At 41.0% G+C, this 23478-nt stretch overlaps 1 protein-coding gene across 1 annotated transcript in view; it reads right to left on the bottom strand.

The window, feature by feature from the left end:
* XDH (xanthine dehydrogenase) overlaps positions 1–12419 on the bottom strand; it is a 39680-nt gene extending 27261 nt beyond the window's left edge. The window contains 10 exon segments of the mRNA XM_003203645.5: positions 354–440; positions 876–883; positions 886–940; positions 1749–1817; positions 2353–2414; positions 3223–3349; positions 4324–4432; positions 4742–4838; positions 6026–6083; positions 12223–12419. Coding sequence (XP_003203693.2) covers positions 354–440; positions 876–883; positions 886–940; positions 1749–1817; positions 2353–2414; positions 3223–3349; positions 4324–4432; positions 4742–4838; positions 6026–6083; positions 12223–12276 — 726 coding nt within the window. The 5' untranslated portion in view covers positions 12277–12419.
* Between the last annotated feature and the right edge of the window lie 11059 nt (positions 12420–23478).

Here is a 23478-nt window from a genome sequence, read left to right as displayed (position 1 = left end):
AGCAGAGATATACATACGAGCTAGTAAAGTGAAATCCACATGTCAGCAGCTGTTCCCTCTTCGGATAGTCAGTGGCCAAGAAGGAAGGCAACCCAAGAGCAGATACAAATGGTGACAACAGAAAGTGCAGCCACCTGGGGCACGTTCTTAGCCTGCATATCATTTAAGCCATCTTGACTGGCAAGAGTCTTTTATAAATAGGGAAATACCTGTGCCCAAGTTGCTTCATTTCATCATCAGCCATCTTTGGCATTACCATTTCATCAAGACACTGAGTACTGGCAACACTCAAACCCTGTGTGGAAAAATGAAGCCAGTGAACCATGTACTATTTCTTTTTTAAAGTAACTTACCATTAACTCTGGTGGGAAGATTGGTTCCTGTGTAGGGTCCAATGGCTGGAACTTGGAAGAATCAAACAGGCTGGAGGGCATCATTGTCTATGAAAGAGAGAATGAAAATAGCTAGAGCAGAAGCAGAGGAGAAAGCTATCCACATACATCCTTATCTCATTTCCTTATTCAGTCCAATGCCTCTTACAGTTTCATGGAACAAACAACAACAAACAGTGAAGAGATACAACCTAGTTCAGTGTCCCAAGTTTTCCAAATCAGACTTTTTCTGATCAGAATATGTCAGGCCAGAAACCTGAACACACTCACAGGTTTTTTGCCAAAAGCGTCACCACATTCAAACTGGTTGTGCTAAATGACAAAGGTACATTTAGGATGCGAGACCAGCATGAAAGAAGCTAAATTAGTCCAATCTCCTTGCATAAATTCAGATTACAAGCACTGGGCTTTGGCACGGAGTAAAGCAAAGTTAGATTCATAAACACTCAGCATAAAGAACAAAATAGTTGAGGAGTACTCTACCATGTTCTCTTTTCATTCATGCAGCAGCCTGGGCCATTGGCTTTTCCTCCACAGCAGCCCCCATTCTGAAGAAACAAACAAACATACTTCAACTAGTCTGGACAAAACTAGAAAATTCAGACTTACACAGGATATATTCCTTCCCTCTTATCAAACCCTGGGTCACTGAAATTTTCAGTAACATGCACTCTTTAATAATTTTAATGAAATAACACAAGCAGTTATTAATTGCTGAAGTATTCCAGACAAACCTGGATGTTTCCTAACAAAGAATCCACAAGAATTTTTTTGGAATTTTCCGAAGAGTTTTGTTATAGTCTCTCCTTCCTAAAGGAAGTTTACACTTTATTATATTATGCTCTAATTCCTTCTTTTCAGTCTCTACCATTTGTACCTCAACTATTATATAAAATGTTATCAGCTCCTGCAGACATCAGCTTCCTCCAGACATTCCAAGAGGATTCAGTTGTAATGTCCTGGGATGGTCATTAAATCATTCATCACTGAACCGTTTAATTTTGGGACAGATCAATACTGGATAATTAATTTAGATCTGTTTTCACAGAAAGACAGCTGCAAAAGCTGGTAGCACCTCGATTGCAAGTGTCATTGCATTATTTCACATAAGTGTTACACCTCACTGACCCAGTGGGAACACTTTTCTAAAACCTGTGTCTGTGCTACTCCAGACATACAGAATGGCAGTGTTTTCCAAGAGACAGGCATTCAAACCAGCTCAGATGTCTCTGGAGATAAGACGTCTCTTATCTGCAATACAGTATGGCCAGAGGAATGACTTAAAAAAAAAAAAAAAACAACTTCTATTAGTACTACATTGCAAATTGAGATCATGGCTATTGAAGTTCAGCTTACCACGCTGTTTTCTCCCTTACTACGACAGCATCCAGTGCCATTGGCTATACTGCCAGAGCAATTTGAGTCCTGTGGGGATAAAAAGCTGTTCTGAGAAAAATGTTCCCAGAAAATGAAGCAGAATTTATTCCCTTCTGAGACAATTCCCTCTCCCCACTTTCATCCTGACACCTCTCTTCCAAGCTGGAGTTGCAGTTAGCCCAGTATTACTTAGCATGGAAGCCAGGTTATTATAGCTGCGATCCTTATTCCACTTCTGATTTTTTATTTTTATTTTTATTTTTTTTTAATTTCTGCTCTACCTTAATAGAGATGAGAGAATCAGAATGGCACGGAGTATTCAGGTGTTGGTGAGCTATGATACACTGGCATAACACCGTCTACTGTTTTGTTCTCTACTCCTTAGAACGTTCTTTTGAGTACTCACTGGTGGCCATGCTTCCATGGAACTATCTACCACACCTCCAAGATCATCTTGCTGCACAACAATGATCTGCTCATCAGCTCATCATTTTACATATGAAATGAAGACTACCTCTCACTCCATTGATTACTCTGTATTTATTTTCTCTGAATGTTTTAAACATTATCTGAAGCCACTTACTACAGCAAAAGTCCTGTATCCCTCCAGAATGGGTCTGTATCCTGTACACCGACACAAGTTCCCTGTATAGCCAGAGACAGAGGATAAAAAAATTAGCATCATTTAGCTGAATGATAATTCTTTTAGAAAATTATGTTGTCCTTCACCATAGCTTGTCAAATCTAGGTTAAGCTAACAAAAATATTGAGAAGAACATTTCATAAGTAATTTTGCAACAATCTTACTATTCCTTTTCAATGAAACCTTCAATTGAAATTAATTTAGACATTCTGCCCAATTCAGTATTCATTTACCTCAATTGTGCAAATCTAATCAGCATATCAACTCTCCAGCCTCTGAATTGCAACTATTACTTTCCTTTGCATCTGATTTCTTCTCAGTCTGCAGCCAGAGGCCTTGTAAGAACTCTAACCTCACAAGCAACAGTACCCTCTCAGATAATTTCAACAGTTGGATTCTGCCCTACTCCATCATGTCTTGGAACTGGCATCTGGCCCAGATGCTGTCACTCTGCATGCTCTTGTGCCCAAGATGAATTGGCCTTCACAAGATGTGGAGGCTCTTATAAGCCCTTGAGGCACTAACCACATAATTTATCATGTTAAGAACCGTAAAGACATGATCAGAGGCTGAGACCACTTATCACTGCTTCAGCACAACAATGAGTTTTTGTGGGATTTTCATAGGCTGTTTTTGTTCACATAATAGCACCTGAGAAGTCTCCCAGTAGAAAAGCTGGTACTTAACCTCATAAAAAAACTGCCTGTCTTTAATGAAAAATATCAAGCAAAGTTGCACTTCCATCTTATTTAGTGAAGCGGATGTTAGGAAAACAGCACAGATTGCACCTGTGCACAATGTGGGCATTACCTTGGAAAGCATCTTCTATGTCCTCCATTTTGGGTTTGGGTTTGTTTCGAAGCAATGTGTACATGGACATAACAATGCCTGGAGTGCAAAAGCCACACTGGGACCCATGACTTTTTGCTATTCTCTCCTGAAAAGTCACAACAACAATCAGCTTATGATGTCAAGTGAGTTCATGACTGTACTGATTTCTTTTTTTGCAACATTTCTACTTAAAAAAAAAAAAAAAAAGCAGAAACAATCTCATCAGAAGATCTGAAACAACCACCAAATGTTCTTTGACAAGATGGGTTGTATCATCTGTGAAGACTTCAAAAGAGGAGCCTACTGAAAAGCTGACATCTAGGCTTCCGATTCCCAGAGTAGTTGAAAATAACCAGAAGTCTCCAGTAAGACAGGAGCTCTTCAGATTTGCCATACTTGAAAGCTACCTGTACAGACCTGAGTCTGAATTTCAAAGATTAGCTGGTTAGAGTCTTCAGAGGAGGCAGGAAAAGCAGCAAAGGTCAGACAAGCTGTCATTCATTCATGCACGCCTAACTTAATTTTCTCTTTGTTGTTTACTGTCTCAGATTGACGTTGGCAGAAGTCCCACTCACTGCACAGACTGAAATGAATCAGTTTCCCGTAAAGGAGAGTATTTCCAGCAGTGCTGTAGTCAAGTTCTGTACAAAGTGCAATACAACACTTTGCCAAAAGAGCAAGCTCACCACATCCCATCACTCCTTCCTACCACTTCAGATTCCTAACTACGCAAGAGGAGAAACCAAGGTCATTCTTGGAAGGCCATAACAGAGCCAAAACCTATCTCCAGATTTCCTGGCTCCTGACCTTTCAGCTGTCAGCATACAGGCTTCCAGCACAACATCAGCTTTCCCAGTTTCTGATGCAGGATGCGAACCAGAGTCCCATGGCCCCATAACTAAGTGTGAGCATTTTGGCCAAGATAACACCAGCTAACTTACTAGCTTTCTAGCCATTCCTGCAAGTAAAGACAAAATCTTTCTTTCAGCATTATAATGAAGATTTCAGTACTCTAGAACATGTTCAAACAAAATGAAAGTGTGAATACAGGATTCAGTAGTTAACGGTGTTATAGCTTACCTGGGCTGGGTGCAACCTGGACTTTGTGTTTCCTATGCCTTCAACAGTAGTTACAGCTACATGATGCAGAGCACAGATAGGGAAGAGGCAAGCATTGGCAGTATAGTGGCTAAAATGATAAATTAAGGTTATTTCATTCAACAGTGTTGCTCAGCAGAGGAAAAAGGGAATCAGGAGGGCTGAAAAGTACTTAGAATCCATGGCAGCAGACACAGCAGGTGAGCTTCAATAGATGCAAGGCAAGCATTGCAAGTCAAATCCTACAGCACCTATTCAAAGTTCTTAACAACCTCCCTTGAACTTTAAACTGACTGTGCACAAGAGGATTTGACTTAGAAAGTTAAACGTCATCGCTGCATGTTAAGCTACAGAACATTTTGCTACACACCATGTTGAGGGTTCAGATTGCAAAGGATACAGGATTTTCTTCTGGAAGGGATCATACTTGGATATCATAACAGTGCAAGCACCACATCCACCTTCCCCACAGCCCAGTTTGGTTCCACATAGTCCCACTGAGAGTACAGAAATTAAGGAAAACATGAGGAATGTTGGCAAAAGCCCTCTCCAACAGTTGTCAATCAAGTCTTAGCAACAGCTTCTTGCTGGAAACTAAGCATTCATATTTTTCCTTCTCAATGAATTAACTTAATATGGGCAAAGTCACAAATGTTGGCACGTAATCCTTGAGATCAATTTCAAGATTCCCAATTATCTCCTTTGAACCTATTTGCATTCATTGTTAACAACTCTAGGCATAAAAGGTCTAGAAGTGAGAAGCATACATTGGCACAAGAGACAGGCCACTATTTTCCCTCTTGAGCTTAATCTACCCAAGATACAATCCTACAAAATAGGCCTGCTATAGCTCTTCTGGAAACCCCAAAGAGGATAATGATTTATATCTTTGTACTTATCTCAAATTCCAGACAACTAGAACGTGGCACCAAAGATAAAATAACTAAGCACAATTCTTTTGAAGGAGTACACCAACACAGACGTGAAATATCTGTAGTATGTCCACTCCCAGATAGTTCAGACAAAATCTCATTAAATATGGAGTGACACGACTTACTGAACTAGATCTAGTAGAGCCAGCCTGGTCATCACAGTGATGGCTACCCAGCTCCTGAAGCAAATCTGACTCACATATCACTAGTTTTACGCAGAAATCAAACATGACTCTTTCCATCCAGAAATACAACTGCAGTATGCAACAGAAACCCTTGTCTCTAAGTGTACACCAATGGATCATTCTAACCTTGCCTATGGTAAGCACGTCATAGGATAATAAAATTATTGGTTATTACCTATCCAGTAACGTTCAAATTACTAGACAACACAGACAGCAGCTCAAGTGGCTCTGATGTTTTGGACAGAAAATTCTTTACAGTTTTCATGAAACAAAGCTAAATTTCCTTCAATCATATGGTTATCTCTATATTTGTATCTACAATATTCTAATAGATAGCAATTCTGAGATCTCCCTTTGTAGTACTAATAACTAATTTCAAGTTTACGTGAAGTAGATGATCTAAATTTTTCTGTTCTATAATCTCAGAATATCTGCTGTAATCTTTCCAGCAAGAAATAATACCAGACCATGTGGAGCACCACTCTGTCCACAACACAATGCTGAATAGTAAACAACAATTAAATGCCATAGGCAAAGACTTCTATCATTTCTTCTGACATTGGATACATTTTCTTCGTAGGTAAGTCAGCAGAGTAGTTTCTGGGTCCACATCTTTTTCCACCACCTGCAAGAAGGGAAAGGTACTTTTAAACACAGAAAACTTTACAACACAGATATGTTGGGTTGTACAACAAACCAACCAGCCAGTAGAATTGACTAATGGTACTACAGGTGAAATAGCAAATATCATCCCTGATGACGTTAAATCAACCAGTGTTATACTGACAACTACCCTAAACGCAGGAATGTAAAATTATAATTGAAGAGATATTTTCTCTGCAGATTTTCACCCAGACCCACTCACTAGTGAAAAAATATATATATTAGCAGTTAACTATTAGATATAAAGTTAGATTTTACTTGGACCTCTACCCCATGGCCAGAAACCAAAGTCTGCTCTTGCCTCCAAACGGCAGCAGAGCTTGTCTTCCTCTTTTGTTGTTATTAGTAGTGTCAAATTCACTGCATGCCAGAACATAATCATGTATTCTTGGCACTTACACTGTGCAAATCCTAAGAAAAATAGTTACTGTTTTTAAGCTAAATCTCACATTGGCAGACATTATATGCAAATTAACCTTTCCCAGTTTTGAAGGGCAAATCAATACAGAGACTACTTGTGTAAGCCATTTTTCTTGCTGATAAAACACTTTCACACCCTCTGTACTGCTTCTCTTTAATGCCTTTGACACGTGACAGGGTTATTCTCAAGAGACAAGGTTCATACTTCCTGTTTGAGTCCATATTTTTACAGCCATCAGATAAAGTCCTCTGCTACAAAACGCAAGTGTTAAGAGTTTATTTTTGGTTGGTATTTATCTTCCTTAAGAAAAAATAGTGTTACTCCTGCATTGGGGATAATCTACAAGGAAACAGAATCCATTCTTCAAGCTCAGGGATGTCTCACTCTAACCAGCACTCGTGTTGCTTCTATTCAAAGCAGAATAATCCCCATTCCCATCTCTCCTGTATGTACAGAAGTTACTAAGAGCATGTACTGGCCTAGTCTTGGCCACTGACTCAGAGTAAGCATGTAGACCCGTCTGCAGTAGTCTGCTAAATAGGCAAAAAATTCCAAAAGAAAAGCTGTGGTTACTGGTTTCCCGTGGGCAATAGGCCTTTCCCAGATCAAGAGCCTTCCCCAGCAACTCACATCCTTACCATCAGCTGAGTGTCTTCCCCAGGGCTCCATCAATGACCACAGCAAATCCCTTTCAAACAAGTTCCCAAGGTAGCCAGGCACAGAGAAAAAGCTTCAGAACAGTTTTCCAAATGGTTAAAAGGTATTTATACTATTCTATGGTTAGTTCTAAGAAAACGTCTCAAGAATGTTTCTTGAAAGTTTCCAAAAGCACTCCATGAAGTACTCCAACCGAGCAACGGAAGGTTTTGGCCAAATGGCTCCTTGTCAGGAAGTTTTCAGTAGAAATGAAACATAAGCCTAAGTCTTCATTCAGCAAAGCATTTCACCACTCAGCTACACACGCTTCTAGTAAAGTACTTAAGTATGTGTTAATTCCCATCAGAGCCAAATCTTTGCCCAACTTTATCAAAAAGTGGCTTCCACTACGCAGAAAAGCATCACGATAATCTACACTTATATCCCATTCCAACTAAGAGCCAGGTCTTATGCCTCAGTCATAACCCTTCCACTGGAGCTGGCAGAGACTGGGGATCAGAGAGCCCAGGTGTGAGAGTTTGGAGTCCATTCTGGATTAGGCTAAATCCCACACACAAGAGCATGGAGTAATTTCAATTTCTCTGCTCTCACATTCCTGCTGGGGCAATGTTTGTTTATGAGTCTCTCTTATAGATCACACAGTAAAACTTCTCCTGCCTTTTGTTCACTGGCATTGATGCACGTTCTGTCCTTCAGCACATCATTCCTCCAGTAGTTTGTTATGATCACCTGCTGTGATTTGTTCTTAAAATATTTTAAAACCTCATAGGTGGGGACAACAGCTTCTCTTGTCTGATGCCCAGAACAATATGATTCATAGCTCAATATCTAATCCATCAAGACAGTTCTTGCTCACCTCCCTCAGTGTTCCTGTGTAGAAGGAAGCTGAATTATACCTATTGTCTTCAGCAAGATTAGGACCAACTTGTTTGGATACTGCTATTAAAGAAAGATTTCTTCTTTGCTAAGATGCTGCTTTGCTCCGTTATTGTTGCTTTTTGAATCAACCCCCACCTTGGTAAAACAAATCATATTGAGGGCTACATTTTGACAAATTTGGAGTTGTAGATGTTGCTGCATACGGTAGCTTAAATTTTAATCAAATGCCAATTTGTTTAACATTAGGAAATGTTCCGAGGGCACTGATATCCAAATGACCTCTAATAAACTCGCATGCATTGCTATGTTTGCACTATACATCTATTTTCTACTCCACATTCTTGCATTCTGTGGGCTTTTCCAGAGAGGTGTTGAGCTCATTTCCCCATGATTTCGTGTACAAAATTTGGATCTCAATAAGCAGTTTTCACTTGAAAATTTCCCAGTCCAGCCAGATGAGGAGCGGATGCACAGAGAGGCAGCTGAGCTTCCTGTCCTCTGCTCCTACCCTAAAGAGAACTAAGGACGTGCAGAGACACATCAGACATTTACCAGAGATGAAATGAGGTGCCTTGCAGCAGGTTGGTTTGCATTGGGTGCAATGGGATGAACTCAAAACTATGTCTCTGCTATTTCTGCTTTGAGATGGGTTGTTTTATCCCATGCAGCAACAGAGAACAACAGTTCAGGTAACTCTGTCATTAGAGCATAAGGCATCTAAACTAGAATTCCAATATCAGTAATTGGGCAGGGTGTAGGAAAGAACAAAAAGGAAGACTCTGAAGTTTCCCAGTTGACCAAAAGCAAGCTAAACTTTCCATCAGCTACTGCCTGCCTGTAAATGAGAAAACAGACTTCCTTCTGACCAACTCCTGCCTGTTAGAGGCAAGAATAGAAGGTGGAAGGTTTTAACAGCAGGTCAGCTGTAAAGGTCCCTGAAGACCTTGCAGTCTGTGAATGGGCATTCCTGAAGTCAGCTAGAGGTTTCAAATTCATTTACCAGGGAGAAGGATTAGAACAGAAATGAATAATCTGAGTATAGCCACATGACGTAAGTCTGTTGGTCATGAGAATGTTTTATTCTGCTTTAAACCAACTCATTGAAAATTGTAATTCACTGTTTATGTAAGATCCAGAGGGTTCCAAAGCTCAAAAATCCCAAATTTTGGCTGTTTCCACCTGTGATCATGGGTACAAAGGCTTTGAAAGACCTTTAATGTGGATTCCTACACAGACCTTCTCTTAATAGTCAGGTTAAAACTACAAATATATAGTGTGTTTAACTAAAATTGCATGCAACTTGCATAAGACAGACTTGTCAGTTGAGGAAAACTGTATTGCTGCTATTCATAGCATATACACATAGAATAACAGAATGACTTGGGTTGAAAGAGACATTCAAGATCATTCAGTTCTAATCCTGCTATGCATGTGTTGTTTTCCATAATATTCCAGGCACCAACTCTGCATTAGCTGTGTGCCAATTGTTACTCTCAGTGAAGTAAACAGGTGTTTAAAATAAACAACCCTGAATGTGAAGTATGCTCAGCTGCTTTGAGGAGACTTTTCTTGATATTATATTATAGACTGGGCTAATGTGAAAGTAGAATTAGCTACCAAGAAAGTCCCTATCTTATCAACCATCTCTTATCATGCTGTTTTGTGCCATTACAGAATATCAGCAGCCCATTAACAATGCCAAGCTGCCACAGATTCATAAAGCAATGACCTTTCCCACTGGCCATGCTATCACATTCTTTCCAGCAAATTGACTGGAGCATGCAGTTAGGACTCAGGTGGATGGAGTCACACCCTAACTTGCCATCTGCTGTCTCTGCAGCATCCCTCATGGACTTCCCCCACCTCTCTCATTACATAATCCTTGTTGCCACCTGCTGGATAGCCAAATGAGTCCAATTTTTCCTCTTGGACTTGCACTTAATGGAAGTGTAGCTCAAGCCACTTTGGTAGCACAACAATGAAGGAAACAGAAAAGAAATGCCACTGGAGGCTGAGGGAAGAGCACAACCCAGGAAGCCTCTCCTCTCTCTGATCAGCTGGAACCTCCTTCCTTGCTAGCACTGTGGTCCCACGTGCAAACAGGGAAGGATGCTGAGACAGTCTCAATGTGTGGAAGGAGCTGGTGCTGCTGGTAGCATCACTGGTCCCCGCTGTTTCCCTAACCAAGGACTGCCGAGGTCAGATTGTGATAGATCCCTGTATGCATGCACAAGGCCAGCTCCAAAGAACAGAACTGTGGTTTCATAATAAGTGCTGAAAAGCACAAGGGGAGATGTCATTCACAGCAAATTCCCTAAACTTCAGGGCACAGATACTGGTTGGTTTCTGCTGTCGCCCTTCAGGGCTGAAACTGCTCTCCCACCCATTCTGTGCCTCACCATACATAGAACCACAGAGCCATTAACGTTGGAAAAAGACTGCTTAGATCACCATGCCCAACCCCAGCCCATCCCTCCGTGCCCACTGAGCACATCCCTCAGTGCCACATCCATAGGACTCTCACATAACCCGCTTGGCACAGTTAAATCTTTTCTACTTTACCAATCAGTAAATTAGTTCCATATGTTTATCTGCTCCAGGAAGATGGCCTTTTCTACACAGAACAACCCATCTGTAATACTTGAGCAGCCTCACAATGCTGAAGTATTCACTATCTCTGTATATAGGAATTTCATATATGCCACCTGTGACATGCTGGTTTTGAATCGAAGAAGAGCTGGCATGAGAACAATTTTCTTCCATTAGGTTGTACCGCAAAAAGAATACAAGACAGCATACTTTGCCTGTATTGGGCCTGCACTGCCATGTTTGTGGCAATTCCCTACAGCAAGACTGAAAAAATCTCCCCATTCACCCTCTAAAAATTTGGGTTGATGAAGGTCACTGAAACCTTCACAGAAAGAGAACAAGACAAATTAACGGTACAACACCCATGCCATTGTCACTGCAGAAAAGTCATCAGATGAATGCTACACCACCACTTCATGATCCCAGTTACCAAACTCAATTGGCTACTCATGATTAATGCAAAGTTTTGAGTTTCTGCCTCCCTATAGAAGCAGCTAGCAGCTGAAAAGTCAGGTAACACTGACACATGAGCCATGCTGAACTGCGCAGTCAAAGCTTCAGGAATTGTCCCCTTCTTTACAGAAGCTCAGAACCAGGTTGGTTATACTCAGTGTTACACTCAAGACCCCTCCAATGAAATTGTAATCCATACTACGTACATTTCATTCTTCAGCTAATAGTTGGATACTTAGAGAACTTAAACACTGAATGCTCTAGTGCCTTGGAAAGTTCAAATTCTAACATATCCTGGGACCCAAATTCATAACTAACACACCCTAATTGTAGCAACAATCTTAGCCACGTTTACACATGATTAAATTAGCAGGAAAGTTCAACAAAAGCAAAACTGATAGGAATTCTGTGCCGGTCTGCAGGGCAGCAGATAGAGTTTTACAGCCAAGTAAGAATATTGTGTCACCCTCTAAGGGACTGAAAGCTAATTCAGAGAGGTGCCCTGGGAGAAACTGCCCAAAGGTGCCCAGAGGACAGCCACCTCCTGTAGGCACCAGCACTCCTTTGGTAATCATCAGTAGGCGATGTGGGTGACTTTCAGTGCATCCAAAAGAGTGTCAGTCATTGGGGTTTAGATTGTGAAGGGTTTGCCAGCTTCTTAAATGGGAATGGAATGAGTATTTTACTTGCATCTCTTTCAGAAAACAGATGTCAAAATTACTTACTGAACATAGGAATTATATGTATGCTCTCAACTGAATTACTTTTTCCAGATATGTTGTAATTACTGAAAGAATTTCCAGTAGAAATGTATTAAAGCCACTGCACCTTTTGTTTAAAAGTAATTGCCAACAAATTTCAAATGTAAAACGAAGGTTATAGAGAGATATTGCTCTCTGAATGATTCACAAACTAAGGTCAAAGAGGGGAGAAAAGCCACTCAGCAAAGCAATAAATAGTCCTCACAACTTAATATCTAAAAGCAACCAAAGCATTTGTGCTGGTCTTAGAAAACTTCAGAGGTGGAAAAGCCAACTAGAAAAAGAAAGTAATCAGGCACAGCCCAGGAGCAAGCCAAACAGAAAGCTGGAATCTTCCTTACCTTTTTACCATTCACAAAGAAAACAAGCTTATCCCCTGTCTCAGCTGGAGCCATCCTGCACACCTTCCAAAATTCACCCCAATGGGACACAGGTCACCCTCCAAGAGCAGCCCTAACCTGGCAGGAAAGCGAGCACCAGCAACAGGACAAGCAATGTAGGTCTGCCTCAAGAACACCTTTAGTTCTAGACCAGTGCCCTGCAAAACCCGTATTATATAAGGGCCGATGAGGAGGCGTGCCAGCTGCTTTTGGTTGGTGCTTCTGCAGCAGCAGTGACAGAAAAGGAAGGAGCAACGTGGCCCGCCCCTTTATATAGCAACAGATCAGCTCAAATCACAATTCAGCTGCATTGCCTTCGCACCACACTGCCAAGCTTGCAGGAAGAGGAGCGTGCCTCTGCACCAGTGCCAGGAACTCACAGCCTATGGGAATGCAGTGCAACCTGTAGGGAGAAGGCAGGGGCTGAGGAGGATAAGAGTGCTCTCCCAGCCTTTTCTTACTGGATGTTGACAAGAAAAAAACTGCTTTCCTTTCTGTGTGCATAGCCATTCACCTGCACTCACTATGCAGTCTCTCCTGAGGGCACATGACTGTAGAAAAGCTCCTGAGACAGGACGTGCCTCATTTTCACAAATAAGATGTGCAGTCTCTTAGTCCCAGCTTAAAACTACACCACAAAATTGCACAGTTCCAAAATCTTACAGAGATTTCCTAGCACTATTTAATCCTACCTGCTCCGTTCTGATTTCAGCACCCTTGCTTCCCACCTTCAGCATAGCAGCCTTACTAGTTTAAATTGCTTCATAGCTTAAAATTCCTGGGAGATAACTACATCTTCCTGGCAGCACCATATGGCCAATTCACAAGACAACAAAAGCTAATTAAATCACTTTTTTCAAAAACACTTTCCTTCAGTGTTTTGGGAGCGTGTCAGAGCAAAGACAATATACAAATTATCTTTATCTCATGTATTCTATCTGTCTGCCCCCTGGGGAAAGCTATTTTACAGCAAGCGCCAGTCGTAGTCTAAACACTTAAGACACTCAAGACACTCACTCTGCCAAAAGCATAGCTCACAGCAAACCTGTGTTTGACACCGGTTACCTTGACCCAAGCTTGCAGTGAACCTGTGCATAACTGAAACAGTGCTGACACCTACTGCCTGGCACCTCCTAGAGCATCGTGAGGACATTGAAAATGTGGCACTTTCCTTCAGAATTCTTCTGTTGCTTTATATCTGGGGGCAAATTTATAGGAGTACTACCCTCGCACAGCAAGCATCCATCTCAAAATTAGTCTATGTGAGCTTAACATATTTAAATAGTTCAGTAATGTTTTAACTAACAATTGTTACTCACAACCACAGTCTTAAGGCAGCTAGCCATTATGTCATTAACGTCAAAATCTTAGTTTCCTCATCTGTACTTTTCCATCATGCAAGATGTTGCTTTTAGATTTGAAGAACGCCTGTAGACGTGTCATCTGTTGTCTCAGGAACCCTGTCTGCAATGTTTCTGTCCAGCTATAGTGAATACCTTATAGCTAAACTGCCCCCCACTTCTACGCCAGTACACAGCATCTTATGATGTTCCACTGTAAGGTTTACTTCTGGCCCCGTCAATCTGCTGTATACATAATGGAGTCGTGTATTTCTCTTGATGCACAGATTACTGAGTATGTACATCTTCAGACATCATCTCACACGCCACTGATTGCAGAATACCAAATTCATCCATTCTCTCAAGCTCATTTTACAGAGAACCAAAACACCTGGAACTGGTACTTTCCAGGTCCTCTAAATTTGACATGGAACACATCAACTCATGTTACTGAAATCTCTTCACCCCTTTTGAAAAACCCATTACAAATAACACAGAATTGGTTGGTAGAAATGGCAGTGCAGAAAGTGAAAACAACCCTCAAACTTCTATAGTGTGAGAACATTTCCATTAGCATAGCCATCCCTTGGAGCCAGTTGAATACATAAAGCTTTCATCAGCCAAACACGCAACCCGGTTGCAAAGCAGTGCTTTGTTGAGGCCAGGGAAAGCATAGTGGGTTTCCCATTATAGCAACCACCCATTTGTCCATTCACAGCTCAAAGTCAGGTTTGCTTTGGAAGCCCAGAATTCCCCCGTCTCACTCACTTCTCAGAGAAGAAGCTCAGAGAGTAGTGGATGCATTATGACATTGTCAGAAATAAAGGAGCTAGCTTTTCTCATTCTGACTGCTTAATCCTGCAGATCCGCCGTTGCAAATATAGTAATCTGTTCTGTGAGTGATCTAATGCACAGCTCAATGAATGTGATGAAACTTATGGAAACTCCATCCCTGCCTAAGGAGTTCACCGCCAGAATTAAGTCAACGCATGAAAATACAGCAAACAGACATCAGAGATCATGAGATGAAGGAAAAGGATTAAAACAGAAGCGAGGAGGTCAGCTATTTTGTTTGCACATTACTCCTGCAGGAAGTGGGAAGAAAGTCAGTAGAGGCATTCATGAGGAGGTTTGGTAATGAAAAGAAGAAATTCCCAAGCCAGTGCTTTAGTGCAATACCCCATCTCTCTCTCACTCACACTCACACGCTTCCTGAGCTAACACTCTGCAACTTCTGGGCCATCATCTGGTAAAATAACTAACAGGTACAAACAGTGGGTCAGCTCCACTGGTGCGGATTTTTACAAGTGCAGCTTACTTGTTCATCTCTGGTGAAAAATGCACAACCAATGGTGATGACTAGGTTGAAAAATGGTGTTCTGTAGCTGAGAGTTTTCTCTATCAGATAGCGTTATTGTGCTCTTTGTAGCTGTTATAGTTTCCATGGAAATAAATAGGAGGCATTATTTTTGGAGCAAGCTACATACTGTATTATGTGAACTTACGTATAATATACTACCCTAAACTATCTGGCTGTTCTCCACAAGTCCTCTGGCTGCCCTGTGTATCTCACTGTCAATCACTTTCAGCTTGTATCCCTGAGACAGTCTACACTTCTCTTGATTGAAAACAAACCATTTTAATTAATTTGCCACTATGTAATAGTAACAAACAACATACACTGGGCAGGAAGGAAAAAGTCCCACTGCGAAATCACAGACAGTGTTGACACAAAAGCAAATGCTACAAACTGAACACAAGTCATAGAAGGTGAAAATTAGATGTGTCACAAACGTGGCAGTAAAGCTGAAGAACTAGCCTGTGGAAAGAACCAGTGCATTAAAGAAACATCTGCTTTCAAGATAAGCCTTGAACAGCCTACAAACCTGGTAATAGGATGTTACACATGTATTACGAGAGCTAAAATTTCAATTATTATTATATAAGGCCTGTGATCCCTCTCCAAAAAATCTGATATTCTTGAGTCGTGTTCCCAATATCCCACAGCCTCAATCAGAACTAAGAAAAACTCTTTGTATTCCCAACACTATTTCATTAAGACAGGACAGGAAAGAGATCTGACTGTACATAGAGCCTGGAGTTACGTGCATCTTAAACATGCCTATGGATAGCAGAGTACTCGGTAAAGAAACTCTTAATTACATGAATTACTTGATATATTTGATAAAAAGCACCTCATTTAAGACTCTGCTGTCAGTGACAGACCGAGTCCAGCTATAGACATCTGGAAGGCACGGAACAGAAGTCTTAGATTAATCTAACTGGCTTCCAAACAAGTTCTTGAAAACTGAAGGTAATTGGCTCTTCATTCATTAGTTTCAGGAGTATGAAGACTTATTCCTTCACTGCATTTCTTCCTATTCTGCACACTGAACTTAGAGATCCCACATCATTTACTATGGCAGCCACTTGTATCACCTAACAACAAGTCTGAAGCAACTCTTACCTCCCCCTTTTGACCTGGCATAGTTACCCATTTTAAAAAGCACATGGTTGCCTACACTTTTTTTTTTTTAATATCTTGCATTGTTTTATATCTCAACTCAACAACTCTGTACATTTTCACAAGCTGACAGGAGGCTATTTCACAAAAATCAGGCAGGGGAAATAAGGTTATGAGAGATTTGCCAACAGCAAATGAGTGACAGGCCTGCTGCAATAAAACACCCAGCATGACTAATGCTTTTCTCCAATGCAGAGATGCCTGTGCTTTTAGCAGAATGATGATGATGCATCTTAGATGTAAACATGATTACTGTCTCAATTAATGAGGCTGTTAATTGGGCTTTAACCACATACAGCTTGGAAAAATACTTGAGAAAAACAATAATAAAAGATAGGAAACAAAGAGGTATGTAAGAATTCTCAAAGGATTTTCCCCAGAACAAAGGAAACGTACCTTAATTGTTAACACTGGGGTTACACTAATTGATATCAGGCTGCTAGATGTTTTTTGCTCATTGCTATCTCTTCTGTCTCTGCTATGTACATGACAGCAGTGTTCCAACACACCTCTGTCTGGTTTCTGCTGATTCACAGTCATCCTTCAAAAATCCATCCAGGAGATAAAACAAATCTGGTCAAAGCATCTAAAGTTTAAGTGACCAGAGTAAGTTAGAGTGAGTCAATCTGTCTAAAGACACTAAAAGATTTACATATTATTATATATAATGTATAAGACATTCTACATAAATATACGCACAGAGGAGTTGGATGCAGAATTTCAAATCCATCTCTCTTTAGTGCTATGGTGGTGCCAATCCTAAATCAGGTTCCTTACATAGAAGTTCCAACATTTCTATCCCATGAGAGTCATGGCATTGTCTTTGGTTTGTTGCCATAATAAAATACTTGCAAAAAAGAGAGATTTCTGCTTCTATACCACAAAGTTTGCAATATTAAAAAAAAAAAAAAACAAACAATAGGGTGAAGTCACAGAGGAAAGATCTTCAATCATCATCTCAAGTTTGTTCATTTTGCAACATCACCTTCCATTTCACAGTTGTAAGTGACAAAAAGTTTTAATTAGATCTCTTTCAGTGAATTTATTTATTGCACTTGCCAACTAATACTAACATACACTCATGTAATCCACGTATTCCTGAAGTTGTTCCTTACTCACAGCCACTTTTACCATGACTGTGATTTACAAGGATGGGCCAAGAACAAGGCTCTGGTCTCTTTGCTGGTTCAGAACGCAGTGCGAGTCCCTGGCTGACACTCCTTCACCCTACAGGCGTTCTCCTAGAACATGGTTGTTCCTTTGGTCTGTACCTGCTTTGTCTAGAGGGGACGAGGGGGAGCAGTTGGGTACATGATAATTATCATTTTGGAAACAGCCAGATGCAATACTAGACAGATTTCCATAGAATCACAGAATGGAATGGTTTGGGTTGGAAGGGACCTTTAAGATCATCTAGCTCCAACCTCCCCATAGGCAGACACCCCTCACACTAGACCAGGTTGCTCACAGTCCCATCCAGTCTGGCCTTGAATGCCTCTGGGGACATCCACCACCTCTTTGGGCAACCTGTTCCAGGGTGTCACCAACCCCACGGTAAAGAATTTCTCCCCAATATCTAGTCTAAATCTACCCCCTTCCAGTTAAAAACCATTTTCCCTTTCACAGCACTCTCTTCCAGAAGCTACATTTTTCTTCAAAAAGAGGATTCATTTGCCATATTTGTCTTTCCTCTGAGATGGGGACCTTAACAAACTTGTCCTTCAAGCTCCCATTCAGATCCATCTATTGGAGTCGTACGTTGAGTAATCCCTCCTATTCCATGGGAAGATTCAATATTTGGACTAGAAGGGCGTCCAACTTTATCTAAGGTTCACCCACCTTTTAGAATATTTTGATTGTATGAATATCTGTGTCTCGTAAAAGGCAAGTTTTGAGAAAAAAAATGGCCTTTTCACACATCACACTTACATGGATAACAGAATATTAGGTTTTGAGTTTTTCCTTATCTTACAGAAGAAATAATTGCAGTACATCCAAATTAGACAACCTGGCAGGACAAACAGTGACGACACTAAGGGTGAAATTTTCAACAGAAAAACACTGAGCCCCTTTCTCACCAGACTCAGTGGGAGATAAGTTAAACAAACACCACGTGCTCTCTGGAAAACTCTGCCTGGTGGGAAACCACTCCCTGGTTTCACCGAGAACCTGTTGGCTGAAACACAACGTGGACATAATTTCTTTGCAGTACACTGCATGGATGCCCCAGCAAAAAGAGGCAGTGCCAGAGAAACAAAGGAGCAAAGACACTGGACTGTTTTCCCACACGGACCTGAAAGGCATGAGAGTAACGTTGGGTGAAAAACAACATGATGCTAACAATTTTCCTAGAAAGACTTTGTCTTATTTTCCAGAATGAGAATGAACTATTGAGCATCTTATTCCACAATGGAACCCAGGGAGCAGGAAAGTTGAAAGCATTACCTGTTATCAAAATTGGCAGATGTTCCAGTTATCACATCTTGTTTAGGTAAAGATCTGCAGTGAATACAAACACTTAGCTCAAATAGCATTGCTGTGTCCTAAGACATAAACTGAGCGGTTTAATTTATCATTACTTACACCTCTTCTTTGTATTTCAGAGAAGTGCTTTTTATATTGAAACCACTAATGAAAAATCTGTATAAATATAGGAATAAAAAGGAATCTCCTCACTTCTGGGGGCAAGGACTCTACCACTATTGATGTCATCTTTGAATTTATGAGAGCATTTTCTCTCATTTCAAATTTCTCAGGTTCCTCAACCCAAACTGTGTTCGTGTCAACATTTCTTATAAGAAAATCCTAGTTGTCCCTGACCCCCTACCCACACTGACGTCATTGGACCTTGGATGCAGAAAGATGACACAATGTTCAGGGTAAATGAAAGGAAAAAGAGAGAGAAAAAAAACCACAAGATTCCACGTTCAGGGTCTGCTGATCAATGGAAGCCTGACTCAGCAGCACAAAAAGCACATCCCGATTGGGCGGGGAGAGGGAGCAGATCCCAGAGCCAGGCAGACACAGAGGTCAGCAGCAGGGCTGGGAGCACTGGGCCACGTGCCTGAGGAGGGCATGGCCGGGGAGTGGGGGGCATGGCCAGGGGGACCCAGCAGGCTGCTCTCCTCACATGCCCTGCTCTGCCACCCCACAGCCATGAGATAGGGCTGGCTGCCTGCTGACGGCAGCTCCATTGCACCAAAGCTTTGTGGAGATGAGTTAAAGCGCAGCCCATCTGCAGTATCGTGCCCAGGCCTGAGAGCTGTGGGTGCTCCATCCCTGGAGGTGCCCGAGGCCAGGGTGGATGGGCAGCCTGAGCTGGTGGGGAACAGCCGGCCCAAGGCAGGGGTTGCGCTAGGGGGGCTTTGAGGTCCCTTCCAACACAACCATTCTTCAATTTATGAAGAATTTATTAATCGCTCCTCAGTAGATTAAGTCTGCCTGAAGCTCTGAGCATGCTGTAGGAAGGAGGCTGATCACTTTTCTCACCTAAATTGTTTCTCTGGAAAAGTGACGACATTTCTTTCCTTTACACTCATCTCACATTCAGTTGCCTACTTCTGTTCTACAGCTTTCTGTAAAACCTGCCCAGACAGGCTAAAAACACATTGCAAGTACATACATCTCAGGCATTCAGGACTGCTGTGTTTGAAGTATACCCTGTTTTAAAAAATAAGAAAATAAGATCAGCTACAGGAGTACTGATCAGAACATTTAAAGTACTGACAAATGTATCTGTATGTGAGCAATCAGATATATACATTTAATATAATATCTATTGATCCTGTTGTTTCCACTCTCTTGTCCGTACAACACTGAGCTCTATTTTGAGTGTTTGTATTCACTGCAGATCTTTACCTAAACAAGATGTGATAACTGGAACATCTGCCAATTTTGATAACAGGTAATGCTTCCAAATTTCCTGCTCCCTGGGTTCCATTGTGGAATAAGATGCTCAATAGTTCATTCTTATTCTGGAAAATAAGACAAAGTCTTCCTAGGAAAATTGCTAAATGTTTCATAATTCCATTCCCTGAAATTTTGTTCCATTCTTCCACTGTCCTTTGGTTCCTCCCCCATGGAGGAAATCAAGTCTAAATTTCACAATCCATAACAGTTCCACCCCCTTTTTGAAACGACGTGCTCCAAACATACCCAGGATTTTGACAGATTCTGTGCTTTTTTTCACCCAGCTGAAACTTTCAGTCCCCATAACTTGCTTTGATTTTCTTAGTTCCAAGAAAGCATAACCAGTCTCTTCTGTTTGGTGTGAAGTGGTACCTTGGGTGGTACCTCTTATCCATCATCCTTCAATAAACATGTCAGAGCAACACTCCCAGCAAGTTGGGTACAGCATGAGAACTGACGTAGGTAGCTCCAGAGAGTAAGACAGACATAGAAATAACACAGATGGCAGAGTGCTTTCCTCCCCTCCTTGAGGGGTAAAAAATAGCCATCTGCCTCTATATAGCACACCAGTTAAAACAGGGGAGTGAGAGCCCAAAGAGCCTAACAATCTCTTGCTTGATCTCCTGGACATCTCTTAGCGCCCTACTTTTGAGAGTCTGTCATACCTACTGGAGCTCCTTCAAACAAAGCTCCTGTCCCATTGAGCAGTAAGGCAGCAGCTACAGAAAGGCACTGATCCTGCTGGAAACATTTAAGCAGTTCCAGAACAACAGGATAGCAAGTGGAAGCATAACCTGCCACATTGCTTGGTTAGTAGTACTCCCATAGAGACTGGTCATTACTGTTACAAAATATTTAGGTACAACCAGCTAACTATTCATTAGCATACCAAATATTAGCATTGGCTGAATTCTAAATTACAAGCTGTGCCCAACTCACAGCAAGCCCTTCACTGCTATCTACACTCAGCTGTAATGAGTGTGTGAGGTGTGCGGATTGCCAGCAAGGCCTGAGTCCAATATTAATGGAGAAATAGAAGCTCAATGAACCAAGCTAGCTATCCTGCTGCTGGAAAGCAGGGTATAAGAAGCATCACATGCACTGGAATAAGGTGAGAAATGCTCCACATCTTAAATGAGGTGCCAGGAATAATTAATATTTGAGAATACCACAACTCTCTTCTGAAATATGTCGTGCAGTCTCACAAAGACAAAAGCTGGCAAACAGACATGGCAGGAGAACTGTGAAGTCACACACAGCATTCAACACATGCTATGGACTTCAAAGCGTACACCAGAAACACAGCAAACACCTGCTCTGACTTGTTCACATTACAGGAAGCCTCAATGACATACTGTCATTCTGGAAAGTTTATAGAGATGTTTATAATTACTGTGGTACAGTAAATAAATTGGCAAAGATCTTCCATTTATAACATAATCCTGCTGCAGCCATGCAGTGACACTCTGCAATTAATAGGACATGACGAGTAGACTTCTAAAGCCCTCTGACTGGAACCTGATCTACTTACTGGGTACTGACACAAATAAATAAAAGAAGTCAAATCACCTTACAGATGAAGGAGTACATCACATTTTTCCTTAAACAGAAACATCAATATTTTCATAAGAAAAAAATTAAGCTTTTAAGGCTTATTTGATTGGCCCTATGCTTTAACAACTTCAGCAGGTACATTCTTTCCTTTCTGCACCTTGCTAGCACTGGGCCAAGTACTATTATTATTCTTCTTCATGCTGCAACGTCACCAAGAACTAAAAATCACCTAATAAACATTAATTAACAATGACACTACAGAGTGTTGTGCCAATATCTGTCATGTTACAGATGTGAAAAGATGAGACATTAATAGGGACTCTTTGATCATATAGTGAATGAGCAGCAGGAAGGGAAGAGACAATAAATGCTCATTCCTGTTTTTACATTGCCTGGGCACCTGCTTTGTTTATTGATTTGGTTATGTTGTTTGGGTTTTTTTGTTTGTTTGTTTTAAAGTGGCTAAACCTTCCACTAATTCCACTACTTTAAAACAGAGCTTCCAATTAATTAGTTGAAGTGTGTGTTTATATATGCAAAGACATTGCAATAGTCTGGTGGCCTTCACAAAAGGACATGAAACCAAAAGTTATGCAGATTGCTCCAGAGAATAGCAGTTGTGCAAGCTTCACAGCCCCTCATTGGTGGTTTCAGCCTGCCAGTTTGTTTGCATAACAGCTGGAAGGTGGTGCTGATTAAATTTCTCTTGCAGTTTGATAGGCCAGTGCTAACTTGCCTCTGGTTCAAAGCCAAAATACAGAATAAGATGGAAAGTAAAGCTTTGTAGAATCAGTATCTTGTGTTTAATTAATCTTTGATGTTTCTCTTTCACTGAGGTAACTATTTCACATGCCACAAATCCTTTTAAGGTAAGCCCTTACCAAAGGTTACACTGACTCTACCACAGTTAAATTGCATCTTCTTTATCCCCAGTCTTCAGCAACTCTATCCCAATGTTTATTCCTTTAAATAGAGCACATATCCAGCATAAGTTCATCTCTCAGGACCATGAGGTGCTGCTTGCACTAATGATTTAAGTCAGTTAACAACCTGGGAATGTTTGCAGATGGCTGAGATATGAGTACTGGTTCTTCCTACCCCATCTAGACTAATACCCATGGTTACCAGTGGTGGAGTTTCCATGTATGTCTACTTCAGCACTGATAAGATCAGCAAGATCACAATACAAGACAAGATCTGGACGTTAAAGTTTAAGCACAGTGTCTTAGACGTTTCACATAAAGCTTTATGCTGCTAGGTTGGACAACAAACTTTAGCCATGGCAATTAGACTCAAGATTCGCTCTCTGTATGGCTGTAACAAGTTATTCACCCAGGAGGTCATCAGTCCCAGTAAGGGTATAGTGAATAAGGCACTGGCACCTATTCTGGAATAGCACCGTGAAAATTTATGCCTAAAAGTTCAGTCTACAGATGATGCTTGATTCTGTAGTAAAAATGAAGGCAATCACAAATACCATCAAGACAATAATAGTGATTTTACAGGTAACAGCACCTGGTCTTTATCTCCATGTCAGGTACTGAAAAAAAAAACCTATAAAAAGTAGCTTACAAACACTTGGTGAGATCACAGTGAACTGAAGCCTTTCAAACTAGTTCTGCATTTTCCCCACTTAATTAATGAAGCATAATGAGATGCTTCTATACTGTATCACTGTACTGTATATCACTGTAATCTTTTAGGCTTACAAATCCATCAATTGCACAAATAATTTTGATGCTAATGCTTTAATAAGTCACCTGATAGCACTCGTTACTACCTGATCAATTTCCACTTGTGTTTAACCAGAGCAAAAACAAGGTACTCCCACAACCTCCAGTTGACTGGCACACACTTCAGACAGCCTAACGTCATCACTACAAGGCCATC

Source organism: Meleagris gallopavo, chromosome 2, assembly GCF_905368555.1.
Source record: "Meleagris gallopavo chromosome 2, MGAL_WU_HG_1.1, whole genome shotgun sequence".
NCBI lineage: Eukaryota > Metazoa > Chordata > Aves > Galliformes > Phasianidae > Meleagris > Meleagris gallopavo.
This window is presented reverse-complemented; position numbering and strand designations above follow the sequence as displayed.